Genomic DNA, 20,725 nt, shown 5'->3' on the forward strand with positions numbered 1-20,725 from the left:
AACTTGGGGGAGGACATGTGACATGGGCCAGGGAATGAGCTGTTACATTTTGGTGTGGATCCACTTGAAGGGGCGGATCTAGTAACTTTTTTTTAATTACTTTTTTATTACTTTTCTTAGCATTTTTTTAATCAATTCCTCCAGAAATAATGTTGGATCTTGATGTAAAAAGATCAGGCATATCCTCTTCATGGTGTTGAGATCAGCGACTAGGTGCAGTTCCAGAATATGATCTAGATCGAGTGAAATGCTAAATTTGCCATTTATTTGTCCGAGGGTGTCACTCTAGTTTCCTAATATTAAGAAATCCTGAGACGACCTTAAACATCAATCTCAACACTTTCTGACTTCTCTACCCGGTGGGTGGCTGTCACCTCTGAGCCCACTGGTTCCTACTCAGGATAAAAAACCTTTAGAAACATCAAACACATGTGTATATTTTTTTATTGTAAATAATTTACTGAAGTTTTTAGCAATCTGATTAATGTTCTCTACTTTTCTGCTGCTGTGTAATGAAGCAATACGTCCCCCAGCTCAACATTGTGGCTCTCTGGCAGAGAGGGCTCTTGACACACAGAACCTGCTAGTTGGTCTATTTGATAAAACAAAAAAAGGGGAAATCCGTTGAAAAATACTGAAATGCAAAACAGCATTTCAGTATTTTAATTTGAAGCTATAATAGACAATTCTAACACCACAGCTTTTACAAAGGAACGCAACATAATTTCAGATACATTGACAGGTGACGATCATAGCCACATGTCGCGATCACCATTTCTTGTGAGTGCACAATGGCTGTGTTTGATTTGGGACAAGACTTCCACACACTTCGCCTTTTAATGCAGATATGTGAGTGTACGAACTGAATCATCTGGTTTAAGACACTGCAAGAGAATCTGTCCATCACTCGGATCGAGCTCAGCTCCATTTAAAAACACCTTATACCGTATGAATCTGTGGCACAAAAACCAAGCAAATATCTCAGCTGTGTTTCCTGCTTACTCTAACACTGCCGCCCATCAACCTGCTGTGGGTTTGTGTGTGTGTGTGCATGTGTGTATGTATGTGTGAAGAGATGGCAGAAGACAGATGGGATGTCATCCTGTTCTCCCCTCTCCTCTCCCGCTCAGGGCACTGAGATGTTTCCCCTTGACTCTCTCTAGTCTTTTCAACAGGCAGCACTCACCAGAGAAGTTCCTGGAGACGAGCATGGTGGTCAAAATGGCCCCCTGTCAGGGTAAAGCAGAGGACACAGGTAAAAAAAATGGGCCTTGTTTTATTCTCCCACCCAGAAATAAAACAAAATCACTTGACTAAAGTAGAAAACACAGGAGATTCTTCTCACTTCAGATCAGACGTAAAATATATTTTTCATTTTGGAGCAAAAGAGGTATAAAAAAAACTCTTAAAAGTACAATAATAAGACCATAAGTGCTATATTTATCTATCAATTTACATGAATGACAGCATAGGAGCTTCTAGGATGTACCACCTTAATAATCTGTCAGTCGGTGGTTGTATAGAGTCAGGAACCACAATTTAGACAAAAATTTCATTTACATTTTTATTTAATGATCATTTATATATGTATCATTTATTTGTGGATTCACTCATGACTATGTGGTGACGCAATCTGTGAAAGAACAATAATATATTTCCACCTCACTGGTCATAGCATTTATTACCGCTCTCTTTTGCCCACCCCAATTTACATGAGCTAAAAATACATTCATCAATTGAGGTTACTCAAAAAAAGAGAATCATCACAAAATAACATCATCCTATAACTGTCTTCAAGACAAAAGAAATCAGAACTTTAACAGAAAGATGAAGCGATGTCATACCCTCCCTGTCTGAAAAGAAGGGTGAGAGAAGCTGGGATGGAAATAAAATCTTGCAGTGTCTGAATTTTAAAATAGCATGTTTGCAAATTATACGCTGATGTTATTTGCTCAAAGTAAATGTCATCAGAAGAGGCTGTCGACACAGTGTAGAGGTAAAAGAATCAACTTCATTTGGTGCCACCGGGTATTTTCACACCTTGAGTTTCCTCCTGGCGTTAAACTTCTTCAGGCACTCCACTGTCTCCTGCCTGTGCATCATGGAGGCCACTGTTGAGCGTTGCTGTGGGGAGACAGAGAGAGAGAGAGAGAGAGAGAGAGGAAGACATGCTGAAAATAAAACAGTGGAGGAGCAGCTCTGACAGTAAAAGGCCTATGTGGGCAGGAGCTGTCGCAGAGACTCGTTTCGCTGGAATGTTTGATTCTGAGGCGACATTTCTGGTAAAAATAAAAAAACGGAAAAAAAACAATGAAAAAAAAAAATTGATTTAAGTCTGTTTGATGGCATCCTACACATCAGCATACTCAGCATACTAATGTGTAGGATAGTCATTCTGTTTTATAACGTGAGATATATACGATACTTTGTCTTTATTATTATTAAGTGTGAGTTAGCAATATACTATTCGCTTTAGAAAAATACTGTTTTTTCTGTCAGGGCACTACTGTGATCCATGTTTATGCGAGTGGATGTGTATTTTGACTTCATTTTCCCTTTTATCTCTGCAATAAGTGTGTAATATTAAACTGCAGACCTTTATTATTATATTGCAGTACAATTACTGATGCTTTAATGTACAACAAACATTTTACAGTAAGGGGGGAAACTACAGTAGGTACCTCCACCGAGGAGCATATGTTTGCACTCCTAACATTTGTTTGTTTTGTTTTGTCTGTAGAATTATACAAGAACTGCCGAATGGATTTCCATGAAACTTGGGATGGGACACGAGCAAAGAAAGACCCTGATAAAATGTTTTCATTTTTCATTGATTTCCAACGGGGAAATGAAAGGATCTTTATGAACAATGTATGTGTTCAACTTTGACTGTATTAAAAGGGACTGTTGGTTCCATGCTGAAATCAGGAAATGATTGTCCTTATCATTATTATTCATTATTTTGTAAATTTTTTTACTTATATGTACAACAAACCCTCTCATGCATCTTAACTGCACATATCAGAGAGTCGTGGGCGTGCCCTTAAGCCACTGAGCCTGATATTTTGTTGATGATGAGCAGATAGAAGTGCTTATCCCTGAGATAGGTTGCTCTTTCGCCCTTGTGTGGAACAAATTATTCAAGATAAGCTGACCCAGTATCAGCAGATATCAGAGATCACATGTTTGGAAACAGATGGTGCTGATATTTTGGCAGCTTTGGACAGATGTTCACAAACTTGCTGTCAGGGGATTTACAAATTATAAATTGTCGGCGCTTCAAACTGGGTGCATGACATATAGTTTCCTGTCTTCAGAAACAGGGAGCTTGGTGTGTCTATATGGCTTCACAGTAAATTCTAAATACTTACGCAGACCCATGGGTGCTTCAGAGCCTCCTGGGCAGTGATTCGCTTGGCTGGGTTGATAGTAAGCATCTGGTTGATCAGATTTTTAGCCTCCGGAGTCACCGTGTCCCACTCTGGGGAGGGAAACTAAAGCACATACACACCCATGCATGCCCACATTACAGTATATCATACAACGTTATGTCTGTCTTCTGGAATGATAGAGGCGACAGAGGCTGGCTCACATCATACGCTCCAGCTTTGATCTGCTGGTAGAGTTTGTGCTGGTCCTCATCCCAGAACGGAGGGTATCCAACCAAGAGGATGTACAGGATCACACCTGCGCACACGGAAACGCAAACCACCGTCTGAGCGACAACAAGGAGAGCAGGGAGGCGAAGTTGAGACAGAGACAGAAACCGACAAAGAGCTCACCACAGGCCCAGATGTCCACAGGTTTGCCATACGCCTCCTTCCTCAGAACCTCTGGGGACAAATAGCCGGGGGTGCCTGCAAAGCCTGCAGACGCAAACACAGAAAACATAAATCACGGTCCTGTTACAAGATAAAATGGGTGTCGTGGTTATTGCTTTTTCGCCAGATAACAGTTTGAGTCATGTCATATGGTTTGATGAAGATCTGATACACTGGAGCACTATGATCCGGAGACAGCACATCAACTCACAACATCAGTGTTTGGAAAATATGACAAATTACTTTAGCTATTGTACAAACACACAGAAAATCTTAAGGAAAAAGTAGTTTGGTAAGATGGTGTGAAAGCCGTGTCCGTGCAGCTTCTTCAGGATCGAAAGGATCTGACTGTGGATATTGGATTGAAAAAAAACTATGTGCAGCACACTTTGTAGATATGTCCGCGGCTTTTGCTCCTACTGATTACAACCAATCTGAAATATAAAAACAATTCAAATGCTTGGTTGCAAGGTGAGAATTTTCAATTACAAAAAGAAGGGAGCTCCAGATTTAATTAGCATTACATCATCATCTGCATCCAGGTTGTCCAGGAACTTTGATGTTTTTGGTTCTGACTCATGATGCTTGCCCTGCAATAGGTGCAATATTTAAGTGCGACTTAACTTATGAGCATTTGGAGAATCATCACTTGAACCTGGTGGTCCCCGCTGCTTTTTACAGTGAGTTTCCGCTCAGTGTTTATCTGTTTTCTGTTGTGCTTCCCTCTCACCACTCTCACAGAATTGTTTTTGACCACAGCAGCAGCAGCAGTTTTCATTGTAAACAGCTGTAAAAAGCCACGTTCCACTGCCTGCTCAGCAGAAAACAGCAGAGAGACACAGTCAGGGAGCAGCTGGTGAACACAGTGAAGCTTTTAGCAGCTAAAGAGACAGATATTTCCCTCAGGAAGTGGTGGAGACCAAAACCAGAGATAAAAGAGAGAGAATACGGGAGCTAGACACTAAAGATTGTGTATTAAAGATGGACGATGTGTCTCTACTTCTCCGAGAGGGTTCATGCTTTGCCATCTTGTGCCAGAGACGTTATTTGGTGCTAGAGCTAAAGTCTTTGCATTGGAGAAAGCAGCCCTGTTTTGAAGGTCCGGCTGATACGTCTGAATGATCTAATTGTGATCTAAAAAGTCAATCATGACATGACACCTACTTTTATAAATTACTCGAGAGAACAAACTTCATCAGAAAAATGTAAAAGTAACTTAACAGTTAGTCTGATATAAACAAGACAGAGAGAAAATACTTCTTGCATCCTTGATTTTTTTGGTAGCTTGTCCCATCTGCTAACATTGCCCTCATTGGGGTTATAGTCTATATTGTAGCTAGCCACCAGGGGGCTAATTAGATGTTTGGGCTTCTTTTGGGGAACAAACCCCACTGTATGAATGAATGACCGGTAAGATCTCTCCTGAAACAGTTAGATGCGAAAAAAAGCAATTATACAAAGTTCAGCATACCAACTTACAAGACAACGATATAAGAGTTCTGTGTTTACAGCTCGTTTCTGCTGCCCCCATATGGCCATAACAAATCAGTTATTGCAGGTTTAAGATTATTTAGTTAAGATTTTCATTTCCAAATTAAAGGGTCACCTGGAAACATTAAAAAGTCGCGAGGAGAAGGTTTCAAAAAGCTCTTAGTTCTGAATTAGCAGGCAGTCAACCAGTTTCTATGGTATATGTTAACGTTATCATTGTAAACTGCATTTCGACAGGAGCAGGTTAGCAAACAGTCTCAGTAAAACAGAGTTCACTCTTAAAGGGAATCAATAAACATACCAAACCAAGCCTGCTGGTCTCCTTGAACCTCGATTGCCAGTCCAAAGTCAGCCAGCTTCACTGCTGCGTTCTTACACTTGCTGGCCAGCAGCAGGTTCTCCGGCTGCATGCACAACACAAACATAAAGCACGTCAGTTCAAACCCTGCAGTCATTTGACTTTTAGAAGTGAACATGTTTCAAAACAGACCAGAATAAGGCAACAAGCTTTTGAGGCTGATTAGATTTAATGGGGTTGGTCCATTTAGGCAAAAGCTGAAAGCTGTTGAGTGTGTGGCCAGGCTGGGGCAAAATGGGAAGCACATTTGGAGACTGTAAAAATGGGTTAAGACACACGTTTTAAGCCGTTGTGCGGATGATTGCAACATGTGACCACTAATGTTGCCAACATCAAAATATCTACCAGCTTCTTTACTTAGTTGACTTTAACTTTGACTTTTTACTTTATTGTGTATGCCCCCATGTTTCACACGAAAAAATGCTACTTAGCCAAGATAGTAAACATTGAAGGTGAGAAGTACGTGACTGTATTGAATTTACTTAAGAAAACAAATCTGCTCGGTTTTTCTGAATTAACGTGATAGCTCCCAATCATTGTATTTCCCATCTTGCAAGAGCAAAGCCAACAAACTGATAACAATGCCATTTATAATATAATGAATGAGTAATCATTTATTACTTAAAGACACAAGCACCTCTCAATGTCTCAAACGCAAAAATAAAACTGGATCAGACTACACAGGCTATTCGCTTCAATGCTCTCAGATTTGCTAAATGAGGTAAGTGAGCCAGTCAATTCAGAAATGCAAGAGCTGATTTGTTTTCTCATGAAAAACATTTCACATTTAACTCTGTGGAATGCTTCTCAAGATGTGTTTCATACCCATATTCTTGACTGTTCTGAGTGCATTATGTCGATACAATTACATGTCACAATAATTGTAAGTCAATTATAGTTAGTCATTTCTCTTGTCGTTTTGTGTGTCCTTGTGGCTCTCTTTGTCTGTTTCTGTACTTAGCTTCTCTTTGTGTGGATTATTGATCTCTTTTGTTCTGCTTCTCATCTTTCACATTTTGTACCCCCTATGCTCATTATACACGTTTCATCTTTCTTTGTGGTCACTTTGCCTCACTTTGTGACTCATTGTGTCTTTAGATGGTCATCTTGCAGCTCTTTATTTATCTCTTTCTGGTTATTTTGCACTTTGTGTGGCTGTTTTTTGTGTCTGGTCATTTGGTGCATTTTTGATGTCCTTTTGCGTCTCTTTGTGGAAGCATGTTTGACTTTCTAACTAGAAATGTGAACCGTTCCTTCACACAGAGGCTCTCGTCTCAAGGTCCTGGGCCCTTGCATTTAGGATAAAATATCACTTTCCCTAAATTATAGAAAACTGACAAGAAAGTGTTACAGACCACTGAGATGAAACCAATTCCATCCAGATCAGAGGATGAAGAAAAGCAACAGCAGCGGCACGCAAAAATTAATAGGAACACATTCTGATACAAATAGAGTGAGAGGCAGAGACAGACAGATGGGACTTAAAATATATAGATCTTTTTTGCCATCGTTTACTTGAGGGAGACCAAACACAGCTGCTTGGCTTTTTGCTGTCGTCATGTCTTTCCTGCTCAGACGCTGACATAAGGACAATCTGACAAACATCTTTAGACACACACAGGGACAAGAGGGTTGTCTGTAAAGTAAATTCTTCTGGTGATTGATTTTTGCCTGTAGTGATTAATCATTCATCACAGTCGCACAAAAAAAAAAACTGCAGCAGAGTCATCATGTCACCCTCTGCCATCATCCTCAATTAGAGGATATTTGGCTTGTGAACAGGAGGTAGGACATACTTAAAGGGGCCAAATAACAAGGGCAGATACTCTGCACCCCACAGAACCCCCCATAAATCTCCCTATACTTGGATACAGTGGAGTGAACCGTGAAGAGTCAATTGAAATATAACCTAAAACAATTTTGACAAACCACAGAGGGGCACAAGGTCATATGCCACTCGATCCTCCTTTGTTTCATTTCCTAGCAGGGGAGCTCTTGGTTTCAAGGAACAGCTACATTTTGGGAAATACATTAATTTCTCTCCCACATGGAGTTAGATGAGGAGATCAGTGGGTATTTACGTAATTTCTGCATTCTTAATATAGAAGTTAGCTAGTTGTTATTTGGTTGGGTTTAGTTGTGTCTGATATATTTGGTTGTGTTTGGTTGTGTTTAGTTGTGTTTGATGAGTTTGGTTGTGTTATGGTGTGTATGATGTGTTTGGTTGTATTTAATGTGTTTGGTTGTATTTAGTTGTATTTTTAGTATTTGGTTTTACCTTATGTGTTTTTAGTTGTGTGTGATGTGCTTGCTGTCTTTGGTTGTATTTTATGTGTTTGGTGGTGTTTGGCTGTGTATGGTGTGTTTGGTAGTATTTTATGTATTTGTTTGTATTTGATGTGATTGGTTGTTTCCTTTGTGTTTGGTTGTGTCTGTTGTGTTTGGTTGTGTGTGATGTTTTGGTTGAGTTTGGCGGTATTTGATGTGTTTGGTGGGGTTTGATGTGTTTTGTACAATGTTTTTGGTTGTATTTCAAATGTCTGGTTTTATTTGATGTGTTTGGTTGTGCTTGGTTAGGTCTGATGTGTTTGGTTATGTTTGATGTGTTGGTTGTATTTAGTTGTGTCTGATATATTTGGTTGTGTTTGGTTGCGTTTAGTTGTATTTGCTGTAGTTAGTTGTATTTGATGGGTTTGGTTGTGTCGGATATATTTGGTTGTGTTGGTTGTATTTTAAGAATTTGGTTTTATTTGATGTTTGGTTGTGTCTGATGTAATATGTTGTGTCTGATGTGTTTGGTTTTGTTTGATGTGTTTGTTATGTTTGGTTGTATTTGATGTGATTGGTTGTGTCTGATGTGCTTGGTTGTGTCAGGTGTGTTTGGTTGTGTTTGATGTGTTGGTTGTGTTTGGTTGTATTTGCTGTTTGCGATGTTCAGTTGAGTCTGATATATCTGGTTGTGTTTGGTTGTATTTGATGATCTGGTTGTATTTGGTTGTAATTGGTTGTATTTTAAATATTTGGTTTTATTTGACGTGATTGGTTGTGCCTGGTATGTTTTGTTTTGTACGATACATTTGGTAGTGTTTCCTGTTTTTATGCTGGCCCCGATATTTTCCTTTATGCTCACATTTTTTTAAAACTGCAGGTTGTTGACCTGAAGGCCATCGTAGAAAGATATCAAGTGGGCACATCGATTGAAACAATATATAATGAGCCTTTATTGCTGTTGTTTCCTTTATGAAACCCATATACTGAGTGAAACTTAGTGAATGTGAGGATGGAATACTCTGCAGGACACAAACATTGATCAGATATTCTCCACCATGCAGTTCGGGTAGCAGAGTCTGACCTTTATTATTAAACCTCTTTCAGGGAAAAAAGTATGCGGGCAACCTTAAAAATACATTTCTCATAAGTTCCCCGAAGTGTCTCAATGCAATACAATCAGATGAGCTGGGGGCAGTATGAGGAAGGAACATGTTACATCAAAACATGGACTGGTTCACAAATAGATTTTCCAGAGATTAATCTCCTGGTTAGCATTTATATGTACTTTATATGTAATTATTTATTATTGGTTATTTATACATATGTCAAACACAAGCTGAAAACTATATCAGCAAATTATAAACATATCTAAATTATAATCTTGTACTTTTTGCCGGCATATCTTCTTACAATATTATTATGATGTTTTATACATTGCTTATTTATTGGTTGTTTACTAACGGTTATAATATAGTGTTATTTCTTTGTTTAGCACTTAAGTAAAACCCCACTAATACTGAATCGCTTGCAGTTCCTGAGTAATTTATTAGAATTTAATCATTATTTTTCCTACTGGAAATAATTACTATACGCTTACCATACAAGTGTCACTTCTAAACCATTTAAAAACCAAAAAGATATTCAAGCTACGTACTTTCATCTGTAAGGCGCAACACACTTCTGTGAATTTTAGTAAGTTTATAAAGGTTTATATTTAATTTATTATTTTTTTGCAATCACAAATACCAAATGCCTAATTTGGAATAATTCAATAAGTAACTTTATATCCTTTCTGGCAGGAGATTTCCAGTCTGCTGCGCTTGGCACCACACACAACAGTGATGTCATGGTGCACAACAGAGTACACTTCTACTGCAGCACAGTGAGAATTTCAACTGAAAACAGGGTTATCAGCTGATGTCAAGTTGCTCATTCAATTCAAACTTCTTAGAAAAAAAACACAATAATAAAATAGTTATAATCAAATGCATATTTAAACATAAAGGCACACATATCATATACACAAACATGCATGTAATGATACATCAGGCTCACACGACATGCACTGACATGCTGGGTTCAAGTATATTTCGCTGCACTTACCAGCCGTCAGAATCTAGTGCAAAAGTCAAACGCAGACAAATACAACTATAAATCCCTTCCAACACACACAGACACAAACCCACACAGACACACACACACAGACAAACACAGACACACACGCCTGCATTTGACTCACCTTGAGGTCTCTATGTACCACCCCCATCTGATGACAGTGGAGCACGGCCTCCAGGATCTGCTGGATGCAATGACTGCATGCAAACAGCAGGGGGAGCAGGTTAGTCTGAACACATTCAACCCCCAGCAGCATCCATGCAGAGGCAGCCACCTCTCAAAAGAGGCCACACACGCGCACACACGCGCACACACGGACACAACCATGTGAAGAGGGAACCTGCCTGTGTGCTATGAAGGTAGAAGATATTTTTTCTCTTTTCAAGACAGGGCCAAACAATACAGGCAGTGTAGGAGTGTGCTGCAGTTCCATGTGGGAGACACTGTGTCTAACCTGCACATTTCCCTGAGTAATTTATTCAGGAACGGCAGTAACGCCGCCTTCGACATAGAGATTTAGCAGGTTTCCAAGCATCTGAGGTAAGATGCTGCTCTGCTTTTACTCCACTGAACTCTCCTCTGTTCCACTCGCTCACACACTCGCTCCCTCGCTCGCTCTTGTCTGCTGAGGACCCACAGGAAATCACTCTTCTAGTACAGACCATCTAAAATAGTGCAACATGAGTCCCAGAAGCAAAACCTGAAGTCAGGCAGAGACACAAAGAGAGACGGACAGACGGACAGACGGACAGCAGGCACAGGCACATTGGTTTTAACTCACAAGCAATTAAACACAAGCATGTAGAAAAAAACAACCCTTGTGCAGAGGGTGCAGGGCAATGCAACACTATGAGGCACACACACACCTTGAGGTCCCTATGCACTATTTCATGTTGGTGGGTGTAAGACACACAGTCTAGAATCTGATGTATACAGTGACTGTGGAGACAAAACAACAACGTGAGGAGCAGAGAAGGAACACGAGAAGGTAAGGAAGCATAAAGACAGTCATACAGAAAAGTTGACGAGGAGGAGGATGTTTTTAGGAACATGTCAGAGGAGAAGAACAAAGTGTTAGTTCACCCAAAAAAAACACATCTCCTGACTTATTTTGAATTTACCACATAGACAGGTTGGGTTTTATTTCCCAGGTTTGGCTGCCTCTCAGAATTATAATGGAAGGGAATGAAATTACATTTGTGGGCCTCACAGCTTATTAGTTATGAATGGCAGAACAACGTGGCTGGAAAGCAATAGTTCGGCTGCAAGGGTTTCGTAATTACAACATCCACTGGTTGCTCAGAGATCTAGGCATCCACAGTAAAAGCTCTGAATCAGACCATAAAAGAAACATCATCGACTGCAGAACGCTGCAGCCAGTGGCTCTATATCAGGAGGAAAGACTCCAAATGGGTCCCAGGATGTTAGAGAGATACACCCAGGCCTGATCAGCCTACGGTGGGTCTGCCTTAGAAGAGGGTGTCATGGGAGTAAAACAGAACTAAAGATATGTCCCTTTCATGTACTGACGGTTGGAAACTTAAGTGGTGCAGAAGACCTTCAAACGTCCAAGTCATATTCTCCATCTTGTCCTACGTTCTAAAATGGCATCGAACAAACGTTTTAGGCACTGAAAGTAAGGTGCTTTTCATAGTAACAGATTAACTTCATACAAAAGGCAGTTAAAAAAATAAAATCAATATTTGCTGTGACCTCCGCACCAGTTTTTTTCAGTTCACCTGCACACAGTTTTTAAGATTCTTGGCAGGTTGGTTGCTCAGAGCATCGTGGAGTTTCCAGTTTGTGTCTCCTGTCCCTTCATGTGAGCAGCATGAGACTGTGATGTTGACATCGTGTTCTTCTTATCTCTGAAGATGGCTCAGAGTGTAGGAGGAGCAGCAGCACACCTGTAAATGTTTGGGCTCTTGAGGCCGTGCTCACTAAAACTCTACCAAAGAACACATCCCAACGGACACAGGCCAAGGCTCACTAGACGAGGACATTGTTGAAAAGAAGGGTCAGAGGAATCCGGTAGTGTGGTGATATTTTGGCTATTTATGTCCGATAAGAAGCAGAGTAGCGTGCACTGCAAATTGCCGAAAGTTTGTACCGACAAAGACAGGTAATACCATACCATTAATATCATCTGAAGCGTAAAAAAGATTTGATTTACATCGCGATATATATCGATATCGACTGATTTGAAAAAAAGGATTGTGATAATGCTTTTTTCCACATCGCCCAGCCCAAGTACAAAGTATCAAATCTGTCCAGTAGGACTCTGGCTTCATGTCTCCCACTGCAGAACAAATCTGGGACCAATCAGATGCCTCCCTGATGGGATTGCTTAACAGTGGAAGTGCTGTAAACTTTTAGCACAGCAAAAATATATAAACAAGGTTGAAGAGCAACACACCAGCAGCATCTTGGTGAGCAGATTCATTAGCATACGTCACAGTCCTGGCATGTGAGATCTCAGAAAGGCAACAATTTCATTAGAGTTGCCTCCTGGGTCATCACATCCTTACCAGTGCTCCTGTCTACATGGTATGTAGCAGTGTGTGTAGTCAAATGACGCAATCGCTGGATGCCACCCCTGTCAGTTGCACTCTACAGACATGCTAGTGGCTCTGTGCACACAATAAATACAGACATCAGCATGCTACAATGCTCTCAATGCTTCAGCTCGGGATCAGGCTTCTAAAGAAATGCTTGCAGGCTCGATGGATAGCTTCCCTGTGAACCTTTCTCATGCCTGATTCTGGGTGACCTTGTCTGATCACCTCTCTAACTCTCTGAAAGCGATAATCTGACATTCACACCCACTTCACACCTCTTCAGAGTCTGCTCAGTCGTGCGGGGCTGAGAAGGAGCTGGGACTTGAATGTCCTAGATTTTGAGAACATTTTTAATGCTGTGAGTCCCATAAACAAAATTCCATTCACCTCCATTGTGTCGGGGGGGGGGGGGGGGAGGCAGGATATCTGAGAAGCAGATATCTACAGACCTGAAAATGCATTAAACCAAAGCTGTACACGCATTGGCTGAACACCATCACAAGATATGAGAGAAAATATGTTTGGGTGAACCATTGGTTAAACAGGGGGTAGAGAGAAGGGAGGGGTCGAGCAATTTCATTTGTGCAGATGGACAACTGTCAGCGAGATACTGTTGGACAGTAATCAAGCCATGCTAGTCACACACCCACACACAAACACATAGAGTGACACACACACACACACAGATCCACACATAATTGATGTAAAGAGAACAGGGTAGAGTGATAGCAGATAAGAGGGGATGAAAGACAATATTTGGGAAAGTAAAACTGAAGAATACAGAAGAAAATACAGAAATCCCCAGTACACTGACCGAGATGATCAACAGGGCTCCTATAATTCTGGTTGCCCAACATTTGACAGGAAATTCAGTATGAAACCACAGGTGTGAGCACAAAAACCTTCTCGGTAGCACTTGCCAGGACCAGTGTAACAAATCCTGCCTCATTTAAATTCATGGAGCATGATTTATCCCCATTTTAAACCTGTTGCCAGGTACCAAAGGTTAGTCATAATAATCCTGGTCTCCTGGAGGAAAAGCCTTTTACATTCAACCAAGAAGTCAGAACCAGCGTTACAGAGGAATCAGGAGAATGAAGATCTGAATGTAGACTTTGCCAAGGTTGTGTTAGGACTGAGGCAAGTACAGAGCGCAACCCAAGGCCACTTTCCCATGGGTGGTATGAGGGGTTTAAAAGATAATCTGCATTAATTACCCCTAAATAATACTCAAGATTCCGTCAGAGCAACAATTTAAAACATTAATCACAATTCTGAAAAGCATCAATATTAAGTGATACCTGTGGTCCATTGTGGTCACACCAGTAAGTGTATTTTCATCATACATTATCAAAATAATACATTTGCTGCCACTCTGTCCCAAATGAAATACTGACTAACAATTCTCAGCAGATTTAGAACACTAGAGTTACAAAGATAAGATGTCTGAGTGCAAACTAATAGCCATGGAATACTCTTCAGTGACCTTGAAAACAGCTGATATTTGTATACGTTGTAAGATTTGCAACGACAACATTAAGAGCTATGGTATATAAATCATCTGCATGAAAATGTACATTACCATCATGGAGAAATCATGAGCATATTACGTAAAGATACAATAAAATAAGGGAGATGTGGAAGATGTCTTTGTAACCAGTAGAAACTTTTACTTCTACCAAATACAATGGATGATCGTGTCACATAATATCAGCTTCTGCAAGCTTTATTAGTTATAAATGTTGACAATTCTAAATGTAGTGCATGTTATCTGCCTGAAGTCCCTTCACAAACCCTTTATTGCAGTTTGACTGATATCTCTTGGTCCACTTCATTAATGCTAAATATAAAAATAGGAGTTTGTAGTGTATACAGTCTACTACTTGTAGCATAAAGATGTGATAGGCAGATATCGCTGTAAATTCTTCAGAGAATAAAAAAAACCACTTCTACAACCCCACAAAAAAGGCACAGTGACCTGCTAGCAACAAGCAAACAAATCCTGCTTTACCCCATCTGCATCTGTAATCTCATGAATCTTTGTATTTGCATATATTAGCATATTTTTCATAAAGGTTGAACCTACTGAGACAAACAGAATAGAGATTTGAGGATGCATGCACTAAATTGATAATGCTACACAAGCAAGCATTTTTCTTCAAATACAGTTACCTCAAGGAAGACACTTCCCTAATAATACTGCTTCACCAACATTTAAAAAATATTATAATTACACCTGAAATACATTTAGTTTTAAAGTAAAGGAAAATTACTTTTTATTTTATTTTTCATTCATTAATAAGTGTGTGTAGACTCACTGATTCCTGACTGATTCATAATTTGCTTGATGATTGGTAAACAACACACAATATAGGTTATTTTATGTTCAAAGGCCATAGTGTTTAAAAGGTCTTTTATAGCCCTAGATACGATGTGTGGTGATAAAAAAAAAGCAAAGATGTGACCAGGATTCAGAGATAAATTCATTTAAAACCAGCTGGAGACAAAAATGTTTTTCCTCATTTTACTGCAGCTCTCATCCTTCCTCCTTTTAGTGTTCCTGTCCCCTTCTTTTCTTCTCTCTCTCGCCCCCACAAACCGCCTCCACAGTCAAATTGATTTAAGTCTACCTCCTGGGGGGGCTACCATGTGTGCGTGTGTGCATTTCATGCATGTGTATGTTTCCATCTGTCTGTAAAATTCTGACTCTATAGGGAAAGCTACTCGACCTCAATTTGCAATTCAGTTAACAGAAGAAAAAAAAAGGGTAAAACAACAATCCATCAGAACTGGAGCTTGCAACGCCAAAAACAAAGTGTCAAATTTTGTCTGTGTGCACTAATGAGAGGAGTCCAGCTCAGAGCTGCTGGAGGACTGCAGAGGCTGGAGGGCTGACACACGGAGGGGATAAAGAAAAATGGTGGAGATGAGATTCACAGGTGTTTACCTGGCATCTGCTTCACTGTAGTATTCTCTAGCCACAATGTCCTCAAACAGCTCCCCTCCTGTCACCCTGAGAAATGTAAAGATGGAGGTTAAAATGTAGAATTGAGGGAAAAAATCACTCTGGCAGCACACAAACACATATACACTTGTACACACTCACACACACACACACACACAGAGACAGGAGGGGGATGTCCTCATTAGGGGGAAACCCCGGCTGCAGGATTCACTCCAAGTGGGTTGCCATGGAGACTGGCTCCAGTACGGGAGAGTGTGGATGTTTCTCTCCATATGTGTGCCTGTGTGTGATTGTGTGTGTGTGTGTGTGTGTGTGTGTGTGTGTGTGTGTATGCGTTTAAGTAGGAGCTGCAAGGGGGAAGGGAGGGAGGGAGGAGGTGAGGCAGGGTTGGGCTCTTATGTAATGGGGGAACTGCCCTGGAAGTGAAGAGGGGGTGAAGACGAAGAGAAGAAATTAAGGGAATGCGCATATTGGGGGGAGAAAGTAAGGCAGCGTAGAGAAGACAGGTTGAAGGAAGGGAGTGGAAAATGAAGCACTAGGGGAGTGGGAGGAGGATGAAGGATGAGGGATAAAGAAGGATGAGGAGGAGGGAGAGCAGCACCGCACAGCAAAGGAAACAAAAAGAGAGCTAAAGAGAAGGAAGGAAGGAAGGAAGGAAGGAAGGAGGAGGAAACAAGCGCAAACTCACAGGTCAAAGAGTAAATAGTGGAAGCCTTCCTCTGAGATACTGTCATGGAGACGAACTGGAGGGAGGGGAAGAGAGAGAAGGGAGAAGAGAAACAGATAGAGAGAAAAGCTTCAAAATAATATAGTTTTATTGGGGGGGGGGGGGGGGGTGATATTTGTTTTTACCTTTAAAAGAACATATCATATTGTTTCTGATTTAAAGGAAAATGGTTGTGATACTCTATAATACTGTTTCAACAATGAATCTCTGTCAGGGTCATATAACAGCATTTTAAAATGGTGACATTCACACAGCACAGTGATTGTATGTGATTGTAGCTACACACAGATTTCCTACTGACTTAAGTGAAACTTGACAGAAATCGTGCATTGAAAAGACAGTATTGACCTTCACTTTTAACTCAACGGCGTGATCCTTCATCGTCATCTACACACACACACACTGTAGTTTATCCCTCACAAATGCACTATTTCTTGCACTTTCTTTGATAACTCAACGTTCAATGTGAGTCTGTTTTAGGAAATAAAATAAAAAAGAATAGTGATGCTTATCTTACAACATAAATCAAACATTGTTGAGAAAGATTGCCCCAACATGGTTGCTTAAGTTCACACAAATGTGTCGGATGTTTGTCTGCAGAGCCTGTGCTTGCAATATTATGAACAGTAAAAGATCATGATGTATTATTGATGAGGGGCTGCTTTTTGTTTTTTCTAAGACGAAAGAAAGATAGTGATCCTCTGATCGAGGCAACACTCACCGATGTTGGAGTGCTTGAGCAATCTGCAGATGCGGGCTTCTCTCTCCAGCTTCTGATGGTCTACAAGACAGTCACACCAGGATCTTACAACCATGTCTCAGATTTGGAGAAACAAATGAAGAGGCAGCTTGGTGCTGGTTTGGTTAAAGTGACAATTCAGTGAAATCAGACGATATCATGACGAAAACCATATTTAAGTATGTATAGATCAGGAGTGGAGAACATATGAGTCAGGGCAATTTATAAATACAAAACAAGCAACTCAGAAATACAAAAGTATTTCCTGCTGGCAAATAGTTTCTGCGATAATAGAAAATATTATAAAAAAGGTAGACTAACATGTCTAACACAGTAAGGGTGAACAAAAAATATATGTTACTGTTACAAATCATTTCTGAAAGGCATGGCGACGGCCAAGAGAAGAAAAGCAGAAGCCGAATGTCGCAATTCACACGAAAAAAATTGACAAATTATCTTTCTATTTTGAATTGAGTAAAAACAAGCCAGTGTGTCTCTTTTACAAGGACCCATTAGTAGAGATGAAAAATGCCCACCTCAGTATAATTATAGCAGAAATTGTGTTAAACTGATTGAGTAACAATGCTATTCTGCAAAGATTGGTGTCCAACAAGAAACTTTCTGACAGAGATGATGTTGCAACCAGGTTTGGTGGGTGAGTTCAACGCTTCACCTCATTCAGTAGGCGTGTGAAGGAGCCTTGACGCTGCAGTAAAGCTGCTGGAATCAGACAAAGTCAAATTGTTCCAAAGCGTCAGTTTGTCACGCAGAACTGTTTCTAACAAAGATCCGGATTAGTTTAGACTAATATCAGCCCTCTCTGTGTTGTCATCAACATCACTACCATCTGACATCAGATTCCTCACTGAAGAGAAGTAGCTCTAGCCTTCATTAGAGAGATCAGTCTGATATAGGTGTTCAATTATTTTGTATGGTTCTTGGTCTTATAAGAATTGAAATGGCCCTTAATAAGAGGTTCCCGCCCCTGGACTAGATTAAAGTTATAACTTTTCTCAAGGTTAACACACACACACACACACACACACACACACACACACACACACACACACACACACACACACACACACACACACACACACACACACACACACACACACACACACACACACACACACACACACACAACTTATGTACATATTTTGCACATAAACAGCCAACGGCCTGAGGGCTTTAGTCGTCCCAGATGCCAATTTAACTAAATCCGGAGAGGAGAGGAGAGGAGAGGAGAGGAGAGGAGAGGAGAGGAGAGGAGAAGAGAGGAAACAAGAATGAGGAAAGGGAAACAAGCTGGGAAGAGATCCAGTTGAGCTGAGGGTTTATCCAGATGAGAGGAGTTTTGGAAGACACCTGTCTTCTGTCTGCTTTTCATCTGATCGACAGTATCACAGTTATTCTTAACCTGACATCTGTATACATCGTGTCAAACCACAAACAGCTGAATGATTGTCCTCAAAGGTCAAATGCACCAGAGGAAGGGAAAAGAGACTGGTACTGTGAGATCCAGGCTGGCCACACCCATGATCCCGTTCCTTAAGAGTGGTACATATTTGTAGCTGATCTTAAATGATTTCTGAAGCATTTTTAATGTTTTTGATAATTGAGAGAAAACGACTGACTATGAAAAACACGATGCTGTGATTGGTTAACAACATTATGTCTAAACGCAAGAAGCAATGTCAGGGACACTTTGCATTACCAACTGCTGTGTGGTAGAGTTTGAAAACTGATGGCACACTTCTGACGTCTACTAGTTATAATCTGTTGAGGAAAATGTATATTTTACTAAACATCCTTTTTGAAGGCTTGGATCCTTTCTCTCGCTGAGGATTCGACGGAGCATCTGACTGAAACCAGCATCTGCCTCTCTCTGAGGAACAGACGAGAAGGCTTCACACGCTGGAATCAAACAAGCGCTAAAATATGCTAATGTGAGCCTTCAGATCTGGGACATACACACTACACACATAATGAGGAAAATTTGCAGGATGTCTCTGCTTCTGCCTGTGACTGAGAAAACACACATACAACCATTGAACAGGGAGAAACATCTGTGTTGCACTTGTGACTCTCTTCCCCTTACCTCTGGCCGAGAGTTTTTTGGTGTTGATGATTTTGGCGGCGAACTCTAAGCCTGAGCAGAGTTTGACACAGCGGCGCACCACTGAAAAGGCCCCCCTGGGAAACAAAGACAGGAGACAGGAGGAGAAGACGGGTCAGCTGCCATATAAGCTTTGTCAGCATCAAGAGGCACATCTCAGCTCTCAGATTGACATTGTTGTTGTCCTCTCTGGCTTTAAACCAACCTCATCTGCATGCTGATAGACATCAATGTGCCTGATAATCATCAATGTGCCTGATATACATCAATGTGCCTGATATACGTCAGTCTGGTGTCAAAGTCTGTTTCCCTGATAATGTGTTTTCCAATGCAAGGCTTGATCACCAACCAACTCTCTGATTTCATTGAAATTGGACCACAGCAAAGGAGCATCAACAGTATCAGGTAAGTCATTCTCCGTCTTGGGGGCATTTCTTGAAGATGGACTCTGTATTTTTGTTGTTGCGAATTTGCATTGTCAAGTAATTAACCCACAGAAAACTGGTCCAAGGTTGTATTTCTCCATCACAGAACCATACAGCTGTCACCATTCACCAGGGATTATTTGCATCATCAATACATCTGACAGTTATTTTCTTAAATAATCAATTGATTGTTCAGTATATGAAATAACAGAATCAAGTGAAAACTGTTTAATCCCTGAGCTGAGTTAATATATTTCTGTTTTCGCTTTGTCTTAGCAACAGTTGAAAAACCCAAAGATGTTGAATTTAATAAAAAAGAAAACTATAAACAAATATGTCATATTTAGACAGGCTGGGAACAGTTACTATTATTAAGATGTAGTCATTTAACTCTTTTTTTTAAAAGAGTTGAATAAACATAAACCTAACCAGTTGTCTCTATGCACATGTTCATAACTTAACCTTAGAGCTAAGCCCACCTGTGGAGTGGGGCAGCGGGGAGAGGGAGGAAAACCCGATATAAAGAGGGAAAAGACAGAAACAAACAAACCATCATGACATTACAATCCAGAATATTACTGTGAAGGAAAATTTGAACATCCTCCCACATTACATCTGCACAACTCCATTAGGAGAATAGAGCCTGCCTCATTCAACAGATACTCCCCTCTCTCTTTGCAGTGCCAACTTCAGGTTATTGACAAAGGGCCAACCAACAGTACATTGTAGTGTCTACGTTGAGGGACTTTCATATCTTATTCATATGCCCCAGACAGAGAGGCACCAACTTGATCTCTTTTGTGTAATTCACCAGTGGCAAGACTTAAGTACACAATGTGATTTAGTTATGCATACTTTAGGCTTTATTATACAATAGGATGTGAACACCTACATGTAACACAGAGAGTGACAGCAGCCGTTCATAGATGTGCAGTTAGAATGGGTGATGCACATGGAGGGAGATATACTGGGATGCTGTGGGAGACCTCTTCAGACTTGGGGGTGACAATTGCTCATGTTACTCTGTTAGCGTTTCTATATTGTTCCACCTTCTGGTCTCCTTGATGCATCAAGTCGACATTAAAATCTTCTGCATTAGAAATCAGCTGCTGCCTGAGTTCTCCTGAACTTTTCAG

General features: G+C 40.5%; 1 protein-coding gene across 2 annotated transcripts in view; it reads right to left on the reverse strand.

Moving 5' to 3' along the window:
- The window catches only part of LOC128424835 (calcium/calmodulin-dependent protein kinase type II subunit beta), a 45,039-nt gene that overhangs the window by 19,994 nt on the left and 4,320 nt on the right, over positions 1 to 20,725 (reverse strand). Inside the window, exons 2-12 of one of the 2 annotated variants that reach the window (XM_053411256.1) lie at positions 19,147 to 19,241; positions 17,028 to 17,087; positions 16,268 to 16,322; positions 15,562 to 15,627; positions 10,181 to 10,253; positions 5,614 to 5,716; positions 3,783 to 3,866; positions 3,593 to 3,687; positions 3,372 to 3,494; positions 2,041 to 2,124; positions 1,187 to 1,229 (exon numbers count right to left, since the gene is read on the reverse strand). In XM_053411256.1, coding sequence (XP_053267231.1) covers positions 1,187 to 1,229; positions 2,041 to 2,124; positions 3,372 to 3,494; positions 3,593 to 3,687; positions 3,783 to 3,866; positions 5,614 to 5,716; positions 10,181 to 10,253; positions 15,562 to 15,627; positions 16,268 to 16,322; positions 17,028 to 17,087; positions 19,147 to 19,241 — 881 coding nt within the window. Of the gene's footprint in view, positions 1 to 1,186; positions 1,230 to 2,040; positions 2,125 to 3,371; positions 3,495 to 3,592; positions 3,688 to 3,782; positions 3,867 to 5,613; positions 5,717 to 10,180; positions 10,254 to 15,561; positions 15,628 to 16,267; positions 16,323 to 17,027; positions 17,088 to 19,146; positions 19,242 to 20,725 lie in introns of those variants that run through there. The other variant, XM_053411257.1, reaches the window with a different exon arrangement.

Source organism: Pleuronectes platessa, chromosome 19 (genome assembly GCF_947347685.1).
Source record: "Pleuronectes platessa chromosome 19, fPlePla1.1, whole genome shotgun sequence".
NCBI classification, from domain to species: domain Eukaryota; kingdom Metazoa; phylum Chordata; class Actinopteri; order Pleuronectiformes; family Pleuronectidae; genus Pleuronectes; species Pleuronectes platessa.